Source organism: Populus alba, chromosome 6 (genome assembly GCF_005239225.2).
Source record: "Populus alba chromosome 6, ASM523922v2, whole genome shotgun sequence".
NCBI classification, from domain to species: domain Eukaryota; kingdom Viridiplantae; phylum Streptophyta; class Magnoliopsida; order Malpighiales; family Salicaceae; genus Populus; species Populus alba.
The window spans coordinates 11,126,404-11,143,641 of NC_133289.1; the positions used below are offsets into that span (position 1 = coordinate 11,126,404).

Consider the following 17,238-nt stretch of genomic DNA (forward strand, 5'->3'; position numbering starts at 1 on the left):
CAAACTTAGAAAAACTTCCAATGAATTTAGACCTTTAAATGATAATTTAATGGGCTTTGGAAGACTTCTTCAAATATATGCTTTGGAGTTCGAGTCATTAAGGGTGGTTATTGAACCTATACCTTACAAGCACCTACAAAACAAGTCCTTTGATAGGCTCAAGAAACTTTTCAATGCATAAGTTAACACTATTAAAGTAAAGGAGAACTTATGAGGTTGTGTGTGTGTGTTTGCAAAGAACATGCAAGGAGAAGTTGATGGAGTGAATATGAGCTCCCTTTCTCTCTCTTATGTGTTTGCGAGAGAGTTAGTCTTAGAACATGTTTCCTTTAGGGAGTTATGTGCAAATATATGTTATGTTACTTACTTAATGATCATGAATTCATGATTATTTATTCAAACTAGATAACATGAACTTGCACTATAGAGTGCAGGGTTGCGAACATAGGGTAATCATGTAGAATAATTAACTTTATTATATACAATTGCACATCTAACTAGTAAGATGATTTGGTCGTGAAGTATTCACAACCTGTAAAACAAGATAACAAGATGTTTAGGTAAGCATTGTAAGATTAGGTATCCAGAGGCGATTAGTATGCTTAAACATCATTTTGTTTGCCATGTCTATGTACTCGGGAGAGTTTTCCAAAACAGGAGAAAAATAAAAAGGATCTAGCTGCCTTTTTTCTTCTCCTCTTAGGCTCGTTTTGGGCCTTGTTTCTTCTTGGTGTTGGCTGTTGTTGGGCTCGTTTTTAGCTCAACTTTTCCTCTATAGGACCGGTTTTAAGCCCAAGGTTGTCCTCCTTGGTTTTGCCCTTCTCCACCAAGAAAAAACCTTCTTCCTTTTTTGTTCAGTCTTGGCCTCCCCCGTTTTGAGCCTAAACTGCAGCCATTTCACGATGATTTGATAAGCGAGGACAATCCTATCAGTCCATCTCCATCATGATAACAATCCACAAATGGATAGGCATGATCATTTCATGCGCGTTCGTTGGGACATCCCCTCACATCCACTCCTATTTTCTTCTAATTCGGACAACCAAGCAGCAGTTCGGTCTAACCAGAAATCTCAGCCCCTACGTTTCTTACCTGGTAAGAAACGAATGATGGCTCTGTAGCTTTCACATTAACGACCATAATCACGGTTCCCTTCACAGTTCTCCCAGAAATTTGGGAGGATTAGCTGGTGAAGTTTATTCACCATTTAAATAATTATGATTCAAACGCAAGAAAAAGTTGTGCAAGTTACTGCTATAAGAAAATAAAGTGATCAATCTCATGAAGATGCAATAAACAAGCATCAAATCGAAAAGCTAGTCAGAGTATCCAAGAGCGCTTTGACTGGTTTAAATCTTTACTTTATTGGATACACGGATCATCAGTTGGAGAAATTAAGAGAAACAAATCCCCATAAAATCAAAAGCATAAAAAAACAAAGAAAACAGTTCCACGGAATATATAATAATAAAAGAAACATAAAAGGTTGCAGGAGGTTCTTTTCTTTATCATCTGACCATAATCAATGGCAGAGAATATATAGGGCGAAGCAAGCAGCTACATATTTTTCTTCGTTGTCTACCTTTTTATATTACCAAAGAGCTAGTAGAGATTCTCTCGTACAGCCCCAGATGTATGAACTATAATAAAAACCACCCGAAAAAAAAAAATCATGATTATACTTTGAAAACTATACTGCTAGTCTACTATTCAGTTCAGTTTGCCAATAAAAAATAAACAAAAGTGGTAATTAAAATAGTTAATGAAGTGCTAGTAATCAACAATTAATTATGCGAAACCCAACCTTCCCTTCTTCCAGAAAACCATCTCTGCATCAAGCTTCTCTCCGGTTCTTGCTGGTTCGGATTTACACCTCGTAAGTACCAAAGGCCGTACAGTGGAAACCTTCTCTGTTTTTGACTCTTCAATATTTGCAGAATTTGCATTTCTCTCCCTGATTGAAGTAATTGAGCTTTCAGATTCTTTGAAATGACTAATCTTTACTTCAGTTTCTGGATCCAAACTTGATTCTTGATCGGGCTCTTTAGAAATAGACTCTCTTTTCGATGCGGGACTTCCATTTTCTCCGTTTTCTTGCGGTGTAGTACGCTGTTTCTGGCCTGTTTCTTCGCTCTCCGAAGGTGACCCCCAAAATCTACCAGCTAAAGAAGAAGATCTGTACGGTGCAGATCTGCATCTAGTCAACAACAAAGCATTCCTTGGTGGTGTGTTTTCTGTTGAGACATAAACTTTGGGTTCCATTTCTTCTTCCTCCCTTTCTAGCTCAAAATCTTCACTTCTGACACCAATCTTTGGTTCAACCTTTGAGGAACTACAGTCCTCAACAATTTTGTTTTCTCTCTCAATACCAACACGAAAGAAATGTACCCATTTGGGCCAAGAAGGTCTAAAAGACTTGAGTTTGAGTCTTCTCCTATTGAAATGGTGGTGACAAAGTAGGGTTTTTTGGATCCATTTGCACCGGCGTTTTTTGGGTTTTCCAGGTCGAGTATTGGCTTGTTTGGACCTCCTGACCCGGACTTGACCCATGCAAGTGACTTTTGGAGAGGAAGGTTCTTGAGTTTCAATAGCTATATTCTTCTTTCTAACAAACATCGGGCTTGAACGTGACCTTCCTCTACTTCTGCTACCAACATTGGTTCTCAAGAACCTCATCAATGGTGGTGGGTAGTACTTCTCTGTCCGACCCGGACTCGATATGGGTTTGGCAGACAGCTTCATGTTTTTAAACAAAACTCACTCTTTGTGTGTGTTGTGTTTAATTTTGTCTAGTTTGAGAGTCCCTGGGGTTTGTCTGGTTTTTTGTCCTTTTTTTGTTTTTTTTTTTCTCTTTGAGGTAGGGAAGAAGCTATGTTGAGAGAGTTATTCAGCTGGATTGGTGGTTGAAGCTGAGAAATGAGAAGAGAAGAGAAGAGAAGAGAAGAGAAGATGTGGTGGTGGTATTCAGCGCTCGCCTTGTTGGAGTTTCTCTTCTTTCTTTTTTTTCTTTTTTCTTTTTTAATTAGTTTTTGTGTCGAGGGGTTTTCGCGTATTTATTTTTATTTTATCTCTGCACGGATGGGTTGGGTGGTGGTATCTGATTGTAAGATTTTTCTATCTCGAGGATGTGTGTTAGGTTGTGGCCTTCGAGGTCGGCCAGTCATTAGTCATTGCTCTTTGATTAAAGCATTCATTTAATTTATTTATTATCGCTCCAATTAAAAGTACTTAGCACAATGCCATGTGCATCTTTGGGACTGCGGTCCAACCTGTATTTTATAAAATTTAAATTTTTTTTTGTTAAAATTAAATGTGGTTTGTATTTTCTGAATCGTTTTGATGTGCTGATATCAAAAATAATTTTTTAAAAATAAAAAAACATTATTGGCATGCTTTTCGGCATGAAAAGCTATTTGAAAAGCAACCGCTACCACACTCCCAAACACCCTCTTAGAAATTAAAAAGTTGGTTCCGTGATGATAACCGTTGGATGTGGAAATTAGTAAGGGTAAATATGAGGGTTTTAAAAAAACAAATTATCACATTATATTAAAAGTTTTAGCATAATAATATTATTCCTAAAAGATTTAATTAAATAGTATATTTTTGTGTTGTTACACTTTAAAAACATGATTTTTACTAGATGTCGTGTTTTTAAAACACAAAAAATTAATATCTTGTGAAATTTAAACTCATCTACATATCCAAAAACTTAAAACATAGAAGCATCTTCCTTTCTCTTTACAAACCGAGGTCCCTAAATCATATTTCTTTAGAAAATTCACCGAACATTTTTTTTTTTTTTTTATCCTTGAAACACCAAAAAACCTAACATATCTTAGTCTCTAGGTATCCTTTGATATTTTTCTATTAAAAAATCATTGTTGTCATTGTTATCGTAGTTATTACCGTCTCTGCGAGCAAATACCAATCATTTTTCTATTCTTATAAGGAAGGTAAACATGTTATATTGCTATGAATTTGTATTTGGTTTGATTGAAATGAAATAATTTTCTAAGTTAAATTTAAGGTTTATGGTGACTTTAAGGTTTGTTAAATTAATGATAAAGTAGCTTAGAATACCATCACTTAGGGTTGATTTGATATAGTTGAACATGAAAAAATTTAAATTAATTATGAATAAATTATATGTTGTGTTTAATTTTAAATAAGTTGTCGAATTAGAGATTTTATATAGATTGTTGGAATCAACTAATAATATAATTAACCATGTTTGATGATTTCATGTAATAGAGCATGAATACGGTAGAATTATGATGAATTACACGTTGCATTGAATTGTTGATAACTTGATAAATTTGATATTTTCTTTGAATTATTTAAATTTGCTATGAATTTGGGTTTGATTTAATGCAATTGATCATGAAAAATATCCATTACATTTGTATCATGAATTATGTTTAATTTTAGTGAAGTTTGCTTTTATATTAAAATTTGAGAACTTGCTACGAATTTTGTCAATTAGGGTTGGGATAATGCAATTTACTTAGAATTTCTAGTTAACCAGAATTTGATTTGTTTTTTTACTAATAAAATAAATAATAAATCTCAAAAACAGACTACAATTAAAATCTCAAAAATTTAATTATTCACACATTAACTTACTTTTGTTTTTAAATATCAACTAATTGGACGATTTAAGTGATCATTATGAAATAATTGACCAATTCATCTTTGCTAAAAAATTTTAATTGATGTCGCGGTTCTAAACTGTAATATAAAAAAATTATATTATTTCACCCAAAAAAAATTTATTCTATATTAAATTTTTTAAAAAAAGTTTATATACTAATTGGTCAATTTATCCTTAAATATGAGTGATTTTAATGTCCATTTAACATTGTCGTAGTTTTTATTTTTTAAAAATTGTATTTTATTTGAAAAATATTAGTTAAGTTGTTCTTCAAATAAAGGTCGAGCGAGTGAGTCAGGGGGGCTGGGGGGGGGAGTCCTCTCAAGTCACTCAAACTCAAAGTATCTCCATGATTGGACTGTGATTGATGTATCTTCAATATAATATATATATAATATAATATAATATAGGAGACGTTAAATTAATTACTTCATTTATTTCTTCTCTTTCATCACTTTAGTCAAGTAGGAGTGGCATTCAAAGAGGACATGCATGGTGGTTACAAATGATTATACTATAGCTTCAAGCCGTCAACCTCCTGGATAATTGCTTCATCCTCTACCAATTCGATCAACAAACATTCTTGCTTATGCTTAAAACTTGATCAAATAAATCTCTTATAGCTCCTTATTTCTTTTAAGGAAATTGTTTGTGATTATGCTTTAAATATATTTTTTTCGATGGAATAAATGCTCCATGTGATTCTCCTCTGCTTCACTGTTATGTATTTTTTAATGGCATACTTATAAAAGAATGAATAAAAATAGAATAGTGGTTGTTTTTTATAGTGTTTTTTTTAAAAAAATATATTAAAATAAGATATTTTTTATTTTAAAAAAATTATTTAAAATATTAGCATATTAAAATATTTGAAAACACTAAAAACATTTAATTTAAAATAAAAAAATAAATAAAATTAATTTTTTTAAACACAATACTAATTATTCACTTATCTTATTACCTCATCTTTTGACTTTTTACAAAAAATTATATAAAACGATCTTGATTTACTTTTTTTTTTTTTTCCACCTATATAACCCATAGTCCTAGGTCATCAGGTTGATTGACGGTGAGGTCTTTGTGACCAGGCCTCACATGCCTAAGCAAATGCTACATCGCTAGATTGTCGAACTTCTTTTCAGACCGTACGCCGCGCAGATGTTTGATAACGGGTTGATCCAGCGGAGAAAACACTCCCTCTTAAAGAAGCGTAGGTTGCTGCATTCTACCGAGGAGGGTACTCTGTCTGTGTCTCTCTCTCTCAAACCCAAGGGAGAGGGCTGCAAATCACAGCAGGGATTTGAAACCTGATTTTGCTAAATTAAGATTGAGGACCGGCACTGTTTTTTGCACAATATATCCATTGCTATTCATATATATCACTCTTAAGCAACGACATGGTCGGCACTCTTCTTGTCGATGATTTCAGTGAAACTTGTTTCTTTGGAATCGTCTGCCTGTCTAGGTTGGAGACTTTTGAAATCTTAGGGCCTTCCAACCTGTCAGTGCTCTCCATGTTTCGCCTACAACCATTTCAATAAAGAAAGTAGCCACGGTGACAAGTGAGATGCTTTTTATCATGTAGGGAAAATGAAAATTCACAGGTCGCAAATGTAAAACGGGGTCATCTCCCCCGTCTTCATAGGATCTGGCGATCAGCAAAGGGAAATCCTGTCCACGCCCCACCATGGCTCCACCAATCTATTATGTCTCTGCACAAGCAACCACCATCGTACCATGAATTTATCTAGCCTTATACTTTTCCAATTGTATCCTCAGAGCACCCAGATAAGAACAGGAGCTTTAAGTGTAATGGGGTAATTCAGCAATGTCAAATAGACTAATGAGCAATGATCTTTCCCGAGAAGAGAACAAAAAGTCAACTGAAGTTTCAGGTTTCCTTTCTGGAGAGAAAAAATAAAAAGCAGCCTTGCCCTACAAGCTGGCAGACCAGCAAAAGTCAATCAGGAATCATTTTTATTATTAGTGAAAGGGGTTGATTTCCAGACAGTAGACCTGAAATTAAAGATATCACGATAGAAGAAACATAGATAAATAAACAATCATGCAGACTGCAAGTTAAAAAAAAATCCTACCACATGTTTCTGCAGTCCTATACCAGACCAATACAAACATTGGAGGGCTGATCATGCTAGATACAGGGGTGGGGGATGCGCATGCATGGAGAACCCTAAGTTCGATTAATGGTGACCCACCCATAGCACTAAATCAGACAGCATCCTATGACTGCTACTAATTTACCTTCTTACCCACATACAGATAAAGTATCGTATTAAATACTAATCGCACTACGCAGAGTCAATAGGTCTTTTCATCCCAACCACTGATTTTCTTGACTCGGATCCCACCTGGCTATTTTTATCCCATTCAGTGTTGCATTCTAGCTCAGGTTGTACCTCAACTTCATCATCTGAGAAACAATGCAAAGCTTCAGAGGGAGGCTTTGAATTTCACATAACAATGCCATGATAAATAACAAGGGTAAATAATCAGACTAAATATTTTTGGAGAAATGATAAATGCGGTGAAAAAACTTGCCTGATATAGCTGACAGCGAGAATTCAGTCAGGCGTCTTACACAGTCCTTCAGTGCTTGAAGTTCAGCTTCTTTCTCATGGAGTTGGGATTGTGCCAAATGTAATTCGGATTCCAGCCCCATAATTTGGTTTTCTTGTTGTTCAATAAGCAAATGGGAAAGTTTGTTATCCAATTCAGATGGCAATACCCCGTGGCTTTGGTAAGAAACATCATCCGCCCCCTCCAGTTCACAAAATCCTTCAAATGAAACCTCAGCCTGCACAATAGATTTTCCATTATAAGACGCAATTCTTCTTACCTTAAGGCCCGATCACAGCACATTTTCTGACTAATAAGATTGAAAGTACCATGGCTGTTACATGGTGGAGAACCAGCCAAGGATCGTGAATTCCTTAATTAATTATATGATATCCTCGGCTGGGATTTAATCTGAAATAAGATTTGTTCTTGAAATTAATTCTGCTTTGAGTGTAGATGAATGAATATTGATTACTGAATTCTAGTTCACTTGTCCTCTCCAATTCTTCAGGTTTCTCTCCTTTCTCTTCCTCTATTTCCATCCTCTTCCCCCCTTCTCTCCAACCTAATTCTTCTTTCCTTGTCCTACATCAGATACCTGTAACTTTTGCATGTACTGAAGTTGTATTGTCTTACATGAATCAGTCTGCAAACTGTTTACCCAACTATTGCTGCATATGACTAGGTGGTACTAGCAAGAAACACTCGTCCAGAATCCACTAGCATATGGATAAATTTTCCACCATAGAAATTTAATAAATAGACATTTCTAATGATAGCACAACCCAGTACCCAGCAAGAATGATTTAAAAAACAAGACATGATAGAGAACAGAGGGTAGACAAAAGAACGAATAACACTGGACTTCTGCTGCAACTTTAATTAGTAATGTACAAGCTCCAAGTAAAGGATATCATAAATGTAGCAAATGAAACAAACTCTAGCATTTCAAAGTAACAAGTCAATTTCAGTTTTAGCAAGCATTACTGGAAGCATACCTAATAATTGATTCTCATTTTCATTCTATAATCTCTTATCTGTCAACCTGGATTAAAATGAAATATGGTAGACCATGCATTGAAAGGAATTATATTATGCTAATGGCCTATAAAAGTTTAGGTGGAATACATAAATTAAAGAATTGGCAGAAGGCTGTTTGAAATTTTCAAAAAAAAAAAAAAATCAATCTTGAGTCTCAAATGTAGGTTCAGAGAGCTACCGAAGCACACATTCAAGCATTAAGTAAATTTACAGAAAGGATCGCAGAGGTACTTGAATGACTCACCTTGCCAAGATTTGGCCTTGTTACTTCATGGCCAGAAGTTTCAGTGCTGGACCAGGGAAGTTTTTGCAGTTCAGACTCAAACTCTGCTTCCAGTTGATCCATTTCAAGCACCGCTGGCTCTGGCTCTTCAGTAAGAACACTGCTCGGGCATTCAACATCATCAGCCATAGTAAGCCCACACAATTTCATATCATTGGGGTCTCTATCCACCACGCTTATTCTATTAACCACTAGTTGCATTTGCTCAGTACTAATATTTTCTGAGCTTGTAGCAAGCTGGGTAGATTTTCTTTTATAGAGTTCAGTTCTTAATTCATGAATTATTTTTGACGTCTCATCCATGGCAGTGCTCAGCTTACTGATCTCAGCTTTCCCAGCAGACATCATGTACATGATTCCAACACCAAGTCCCCGACCAAACAAAGAGCTTTCTGCATATAGAACAACGTAAATAACCATGTCACCATCATTGTTCCACAACTATTCTGAACAAATTCAAACACAGAATTGTAAAAAGAAAATTACTTTCATATAATGTGAACCAACAAAATTAGCACAGATGCAGGTCCACTAAAATATAGGGACAATTCTTGGAGAACATAGAATGATTTACAGCCATTTGGTGTCTATTTATATGCCATTAAAACCAACTTTAAACCATCTACTACTATCTAGATGATATTACATCACAATACAGATGCTATTGATATGCCACGTTCCGTAGAGAGCAGACAATAGAACCGTGAACAATGATTGATGGATTTGGGGTTCACCTTCATATAAAATGCTCTTCAAGTACCCCAGGTTAGGAGTCCTGATGCTGATTAGGCGAGCACCAAGGCAAGTCAGATACATTTCATTATTATAATCCTTACAGTATAGTTATGCTCTTGCGGTAGGCAAGATATATTCGATTGAGAATAAATTTTCCTTATGATGACCAAAATCAATGGCCCAGCATTGCTGCAATTTTCTTTTCATCAACATATCAACCATTTCTGTTACATTTTAATAAGGAACTTTAACATGATTTAACAAGTGATTTGAACTTTTTGTTAAATAATTAAAAAGAATGACACATTTCTTTATACATTTAAATTAGAAGACCCCATCACTGTCTTTACAAGACAACGGACCCCATCTTCAATCACATTTCCTTTTAAAAAAAGATGCGTTCCTAATCACCCTTGTACTCTTAGAAGTCAAGAACTCTTTATGCTTGAATTATTAGATAATCTACTACAAATCACTTCCTTGCAATTTCTATTTAACAAAGCATAATCTAATGCAATGCAAAATATATATATATATATATATATATATATATATATATATGTATTGTTGTTGTTGTTCAAAAACCCAGCTCTATCCATTACTTTCTTTAATTCAATTAATTAAATTTGTGGTAAAAACCCTATCTTTGGTTAACAAAACCCTAAATTCAACACAATGGGACAACTGCTCCTTGAATAAACACCAGGCTTTCATTTCTTATGTTCATTTTTCATCTCTCTATCACCTAAACAGACAAAACAGCATTAAAAAGAAATCCACAATTGACAGTCCTGAAGTTACCAGTTCTTTTCTTCTTCAAGCAAGCACTCGACTTCCTTCCACTGGTCCCTTTCAAACCACCAGATCTCTTCACATTTTCAGTCGCAAACTTCAATCTACGACACGAAACCCCTGATTTCTCCTTCAAACACGATTTTTTTTTATTCTTTCCTCTGGAACCAGAAGCAGAACTCGAAAACCTAAAAATTCCTTCCTGATCACAATTACTCTCGTATCCGTGACATTCTTTTGTCACCAGCGGAGAGTCAAAAGCAGGAGATTCTTGGAGGTTTTCCTCTTGCTCGCATTTTTCAGATGGTGAATGATGGTTAGTTAAGACGTGTTTGGCTATAAAACCGGTGGATCCTGCTATGGCTGCGGTTAATAGAAGATTCCACATTACTGAATGCCAGAGATCAAAAATAGGGAAAGGTATGGAGAGGTAATTAACTGAATAATACTAATTAGTGTGGGCGGGCGGGCGATTAAGAATAAGAGAGGAGAGGCGATGTTAGGTGGCGGAGACTGGTTGCTGCCAAGTTTGGCTTGGTCACACATCACTTCACATGCTTCCCGCTTGTTTTAGTAAATTTGATTTTTAATTTGAAAACTAAATAATTGAGCTCTCATTCTCTACGGGCTCTACCCATAGTAAGAAATTAAATCCATAGGATGCCAAATATTTATACCCGGATAAAGTAATTACTATACTCTACTATCATAGAGATTCTTTTCTCTATTTGCCAATGCCAAGCCATCGCTAGGTTTCTTCTTATAAATGATGATTATTTCCGTGTTTGGATTATAGTTAAATTATTGTTATTTCATTATTTTTTAAAAAATAAAAATTATATTAGATTTTTTATATATTAATATTAAAAATAAATTTTATAAAATAAAAAAATATTCTTTCAATATATTATTAAAAATATATATATTTTAAACATAACTTCTACTCCTTTTAATTACTACTTTTAAATTAAATGATCTGGTAAATTCCTCTACTATTTTGATTATGCATTCCCTCATCATTTCAATTTTATTTCATAATTCTTGTGAACGTTGGTCTTGCACCAAGAGAAATTTATTTATATTTATAATAATTATTATTTTTTTAAAATATTTTTTATTTAAAAATACATTAAAATAATAATTATTTATTTTTTATAATTAATTTTTAATATCATCATATCAAAACGATTTTAAAAAATAAAAAAATAATAAACAAAGAAAAAAAATTATTTTTATAGCATTTTTAAAATATAAAAATAAATAAACTCTTTAAAAAAAAAAAAAACAAGAGACAATGAGAGATAGGTTAGGCTTTCTCTCTATTCACTTCAAATCCAAAAATTAAATGTTTGGTATATTAACAATTATTTTTCAAATTATTTTTAACTTGAAAATATATTTAAATAATATTTTTTTATTTTTTTAAAATTTATTTTAATATCAACACATTAAATCAAAAATATAAAAAAATTAAAATTTTTAAAAACAAACAATTAATCCATCATTTGTTAATCCATGTGTTTTAGATTAAAAACATATTAAAATAATATTTTAAAAAAATATATTTTTAAACGATTCAAGAAACAAAAGAAAAATTAAAGCTAAATAAATTCAAAACACGGTGTAAGGGTAAAGAAAAATGCTTGCACTTCGCACAAAAAGTAAACTAAACTTGACCCGAAGTCATAGTATCTTAAAGTCATGGAAGAAAAACCCTGCAGTCCAATTGAAGAAAACATGTGAACCAACTTTAGATTTCACACCACCAATATGGATGACAGGTGGAAAATAATTAGTGAAAATAAGAAAACATTATTCATCACAGCATCAACAAAAAGTTTATTCTGGCTACACCAACAGAGGGGCATCTTCTAACCACAAGAACATGATGTAATGAAAGCATCCAGATGTTTAGCAAGCATCCTAAAACATCGTATAAAACGGGAAAAATCTATTATCCTGTAATAAAACTTCTTTAAGGACATCACAAAGCAGTATGTTACTGAAAATCAAGTATAAAGATGCACTTTTTTCAACGGTACCTCCTTTCAGTGGAGCTACAGTATTACAGAGATGCTCATCCTTGCTGATAGAAAGCAATTTAAACCTAGTGCTAGTCCTTCTAGTTGGCTTCCCTTGTGGGCTCCTCCCAAATAGAGTGCTTCAAAGAAAAACTGCACTTGCTTAAAAGTGTCATCTATGCAAGCAAAAACACAATCCTGAATGCATCTTTGGAGCTACCAACCTGCAAAATGGAGCAATAATGGCATTTTCAATGACAGGCATGGGATCACAAATTGCAACCAGAGTTGCATAAGTCAATGTTAGATCTTTTCTGTGCAGTTTACAAGCAAGACAAACGCAAACAACACCCCCGAAGCACGGTTCTAGCATTGCTTTAGTATTTTATGATAACTTGGTGCAGTTGTCCATTCCACAGCACCACAGGAGCTCGATTACAAGCCAAAGGTTTAGTAATCATCGTAGTTCACCGTGCAAGTTATCACACATTCAGGTTCACATCCTTATTTCAACTACCCGAAGAGCATGCTGTTTCTTAATGATTCAACCATGTTTAATATCATTTTATTTCTTACTGTCTTGTTATCCAACATTCAGCTAAACATCCTTCGTTTCCATACCCTATAAGCAAACTAGTTAGTGATTCAAACACTAAAAATCATTTTAATAATTCCCATCTTGTTATCTCATAATTGGCCTGACAGCCTGTTCAACTACTATACGAGCATGCTACAACTTAATTGTTTGACACCATATGAAGCAGACAGAAACACAAAGCAAGCTAGAAATATATAACTGAAGCTGAATATAGTGGTCACAGAACCTTAATTCATAATTTTATTACTGAATATTTTTCTTCAAATAGTTTGCATCTCTAAAACGTTTACAGCTCCTTAAATAAAACTCAAAAACTAACCTAAATTTACTAGGAAACTTGAAAATAAAAGAAAAGCAATACAGGTCCTAAACAAACAAGGAAAAATAAAATTATTAAGCATAATATTTAATCTTCTAAAGCAAATAGGAAAAAATAAAAATAACCACGAAAACAAATAATTTTTCCTAAAAATCCGCCTACATCAATCTTCTCAGGTTGGAAAGAACTTGTGCTCGAGTTCAAATTGTTCTTGTCTTGATCTCATGAATGTCCAATCAAGAGTTTCCAATCTTTTACATGCCCAGTCTTTCCATTATAAACATCATATCTGTCATGCTCAGCCTCCTTAACAACAAAACCAATCTTAGTGGTAGAAGAAGATTTGGAAATATCTTCACAACTTTTATTTGAAGTACAAACACTTCAACTTTGAACCCATCAATTTTAAAATTTTCCTCATGCATAGTTGAGACACATCCTTCATAATTTGGTCCCTTCTTATAGACATCACAAACCAAAAATTTTACATCCAAATCTTGTTATTCTACATCATTTTCACCATCTTCATCTAATTTTAATGGTAGATTCCAATCTAAAAAGAACCTAGAATCATCAAAACTTTCAATTTTAACATCATATTCAACAAGTTGTTTCTTCTACTCATCCCTTTAAATCGGGTTCTCAAAATTAGTCATGGGTCGTGATCACTCTTCTCACGATACTCTAGGCTCCTCACCTCCGCCAACGAATTGGTTAATTTTTCAATCTATCTCCGCATTTTTTGTTATCACTAGTTTTTGAGGTCTTCTCAATTCTGCAATCTTCGATTATGCAATTTGTCTACACATGTCTTCTATCACCAATAATTGAACGTCTCTTTCTCGAGGGGAACCCCCCCTTCCCTTCCCACACAAACACATCCTATTCTGCTACCTTTTTTCATACATAGTTATTCCAGCACATAGCAAGCAAACAACCATTGGGATCATTGAACTCTAATACCAATTGACGCACAAAGAAAAAAAGGATAACGAGGTTTATTACAAGTCAAAACCCTCAAAGACTAAGAGCACCATAACTATAAGGAAGATACCCAAAATATTCAATATGTATTCATCTAAGTCTCACTTGCCAAAAGACTATTACAACCGTTTATATAAAAAATCTAGAAATCAAATAGAAAACCTAGAAAAAACAAATAATATTGAATAGAAAAAAAAAATTAACTAAAAAAAATATTTATTTTCCCAAAAAAAACTCCTACATCACCATGGTTGACCTTACATAGTCAAGGTGAAAATGTATTTTTAATATTCAGTTGAAATTCTATCAAATGAGGCTGGCCACATAAGTCCTTTTGTAGAATAAATTATGTTCTCTCAATTTGAGATAGTGGAATGAGTTCTGAAATATTACCATATAGTCTATAGTTACATTGTCATGCTCACATTTATGCCTTTATCAATTTAATTGTGGGTATCATTTCTTCGGAACAGCTTCCAAATAATGAGAGATTAAAAACAGGTGCTAACATTATGCTAAAACAACACTAGGTTTGTTCGACTACACTATCTCCTATCACCTAAAATATACAACGATGGTTTCATGCCCCGCTTAAATATAGTCTACAACTACCTTCTCTTCTAAAGGGCACCTCATCATTACAAATACTCGCAAAAGTAGGAATTTGACACAGGAGAAACTCAACTTCCTCTATGGCCACAACAAAAGCTTACAGTTGAAGAGGGGGGCAAGAAATAAGCAAAGGAAGAAAAGAAAAATTCATTCAGTAAAAACTATGGAAAGGATAAAAATCATGCAATTTTTTTATAGCATTTTATTCTTCTAAGAGAAGAGAATACATTTTTCTATTGCATAGCTTACAAGCCCAAGCTTTTGTCATTGAGTGATCAAACATATGGGATGGGACTAGCCTAGATGAACTTATACCTTCCACCGAAAAGAAGAAGAGACTTGAGGGATAAATAAATATAAATGGATTAAAATGGATCGACTTCCACAAAGAGATTAACTAATGGATCAATTAAGCCAATGAGTTGAAGTAGTGCCATTGTTATCACAGTGAAAAGAGATAATCAGGTGGGTGACAAGGAAGGTGGACATGATAAAAAAGCTAAAATGCAGGTTCGAAAAACATGGACCTTATCAGTTTTTCAAGACAGATAATCAAGGATGAGAAGGATTGCATCTTCTAGCATTAAGATCCAGCATCACAAAAATTGTGGTCAATAAGAAAGGGTGTGGAAATTTTACACATGAAAAATTACACAAAACTGCTAACAAGTTTAACTCTCAATAGTTGGAAGGGTCATCAACAATACGATGAAGCATGATGGATAGAACATGCTGTGGTGAAAAAAAGTTGTCTTAAATAGTCAGACTGTATTTCACTAATGTTTCTCGCATGAACATCGTATAGAGCTGTGCCTTTCTAGTTTGCTCCCGTGGTCTAATTTATTTTTTTTCTTTCCGAATTCTAATTAATCATTTGGAGCTAACAGCTTTCCTAGTCATTTGGACATCTAGTTAGATAGGAATCACTTGCTATTTGTTAATTCTACTGTATTGCATTTTTGTATAGAAGCACAACAGAATATTCGATACAAACAATTTCCTCTGTGAAACTTGCACATATAAAGGAATTCAAATAAAACAGTACACTAACCTTTTAATTGTTTTTCAAGAATAAAGTACAGCTGTTGTGAACTAGATTAACGTGACATCATGAACATTCTCTTCAGGTTATAAAATCTTAAAACAGACAGATTTGCCAGAGCTAAAGCCCCTTTAATTTCATTTTTTTCATGTTTTACTGTCTACAATTTCCCTTGCCTTTTGTGTTGTTCCTGTACTGATGTTTTTGATCTAATCAAGAATCTCAACCAAACTCACGAATCAGTGTTCTTAATTAAACATAAACAGTAAGCACGAATGACATATAAAGAAAAAATTCAGAATTTAAACAATCAACAAAAGATCCAGAAAAAAGAATAGAGAGAGGGGCAAATCAAGATCAAATCACACTTACCCAGAAAAGCGAAATTACCTGATCAATTAGCCTTGTCAGCCATATTCTTTCTAGCAGCTCTTGCATTATCATACTCAAACTTCAAAATATTCTTAATATGCGAAGTATCCTTCACATAAAACATCCTTCCAAACTTACTCTCCTCAATCACCGGAAAATATTCATAAATTACATTATTCACAACCCAAAACCAGCACGCCCCAAGAAAAATCCCTAAAGCAGCCCCAGCAAAAACCTGGGCAACCGTATGATACCCTAAATAAACTCTCGAAAACATGGTCAAAACAGCTAATGACCATGGACAAAAATTAACAGCCCATTTATTCTTAACCTGAGACAACCCAATTCCTTCAACTGTCAATAAAGTAAAATAAACAGCGAAAAAGAACATGTACTGAGAATGACTAGAAGGCCAGCCATGAGAATCACACATCTCAAGAAGTGCACAGGTTTCGGGTCGGGCTTGTTGGACAGACGTTTTGATGATTTCGTTGATGAATTGGGAAATAATAAGACCTAAAGCGAAGAACATGCAATGGAGTTCACGACGGAATACGAAGTGAGTGAAGAAACCGCCTAGGCTTACGAAGACAGGAACTAGTGAAACCCATGCTAAGAAATGGCCTAATCGGTCGCCTTTTTGGTAGCGTACGTGGGTGAGAGTCACAGCTTTAAGTGGCGGATTGGGCATTTTTTTGGAGAGTTGAGAGAGATTTGTTCTTTGTCTTGGGCGTTTGGTTCAGGGGATGTGTGGAGCTCGTTGAGAGCTTTTAAGAGCCAGGAAATATCAATGGCGGAGAAACCAGGAAAGTCGAGACACGTGCGAGTAGTTTAGGCCTTTTTTTTCTGGAAAGTAGTTTCCGGAAACTATTTTCCAAATTTTCCTGTGTTTGTTTGTTATTAGAAAAGTTGGTCAACGAAAATTAATTTCCGGTCAGCGGAAAACACTTTCTAGTCAACGGAAAACACTTTTCAGTCAATTTTAGTCAAAAAAAAATTGACTTGGTTTTCAGGAAAGTGTTTTCCTTTTAGCTGTGTTTGTTTTCCGGAAAGTGGTTTCCGGGAAAGCACTTTCCAAACTTTCTTGTGTTTGTTTGCCAGTAAAAAAGTTGGTCAATGGAAAACACTTTCCAGTAAAAGGAAAATTTGGCTTGGTTTTCAGGAAAGTGTTTTCCTGAAAAATTTGAGAGGAAAACACTTTCCGTGTG

At 34.2% G+C, this 17,238-nt stretch overlaps 3 protein-coding genes across 4 annotated transcripts; all 3 read right to left on the reverse strand.

Moving 5' to 3' along the window:
• Positions 1 to 1,434: 1,434 nt before the first annotated feature.
• Positions 1,435 to 3,097, reverse strand: LOC118048562 (uncharacterized). The gene has a single exon (XM_035058330.2). The coding sequence runs from the start codon at positions 2,740 to 2,742 to the stop codon at positions 1,789 to 1,791; it is 954 nt and encodes a 317-aa protein (XP_034914221.1). The 5' UTR covers positions 2,743 to 3,097; the 3' UTR covers positions 1,435 to 1,788.
• Positions 3,098 to 6,528: 3,431 nt separating this feature from the next.
• On the reverse strand, positions 6,529 to 10,724 carry LOC118048561 (uncharacterized). Its single transcript, XM_035058329.2, has 4 exons — positions 10,092 to 10,724; positions 8,517 to 8,947; positions 7,214 to 7,469; positions 6,529 to 7,085 (listed from the first exon to the last, which is right to left on the reverse strand). The coding sequence occupies exons 1-4, from the start codon at positions 10,468 to 10,470 to the stop codon at positions 6,964 to 6,966; spliced, it is 1,188 nt and encodes a 395-aa protein (XP_034914220.1). The 5' UTR covers positions 10,471 to 10,724; the 3' UTR covers positions 6,529 to 6,963.
• A 1,294-nt stretch (positions 10,725 to 12,018) lies between these two features.
• On the reverse strand, positions 12,019 to 16,855 carry LOC118048560 (lipid phosphate phosphatase gamma). 2 transcript variants are annotated; one of them, XM_035058328.2, is made up of 2 exons: positions 16,031 to 16,855; positions 12,019 to 12,327 (listed from the first exon to the last, which is right to left on the reverse strand). In XM_035058328.2, exon 1 carries the CDS (start codon positions 16,719 to 16,721, stop codon positions 16,053 to 16,055), a length of 669 nt encoding a protein of 222 aa, XP_034914219.1. In that variant the 5' UTR covers positions 16,722 to 16,855; the 3' UTR covers positions 12,019 to 12,327; positions 16,031 to 16,052. The 2 variants fall into 2 exon arrangements, with proteins under 2 accessions (XP_034914219.1, XP_034914218.1); XM_035058327.2 differs by having other exon boundaries at positions 16,049 to 16,853.
• Between the last annotated feature and the right edge of the window lie 383 nt (positions 16,856 to 17,238).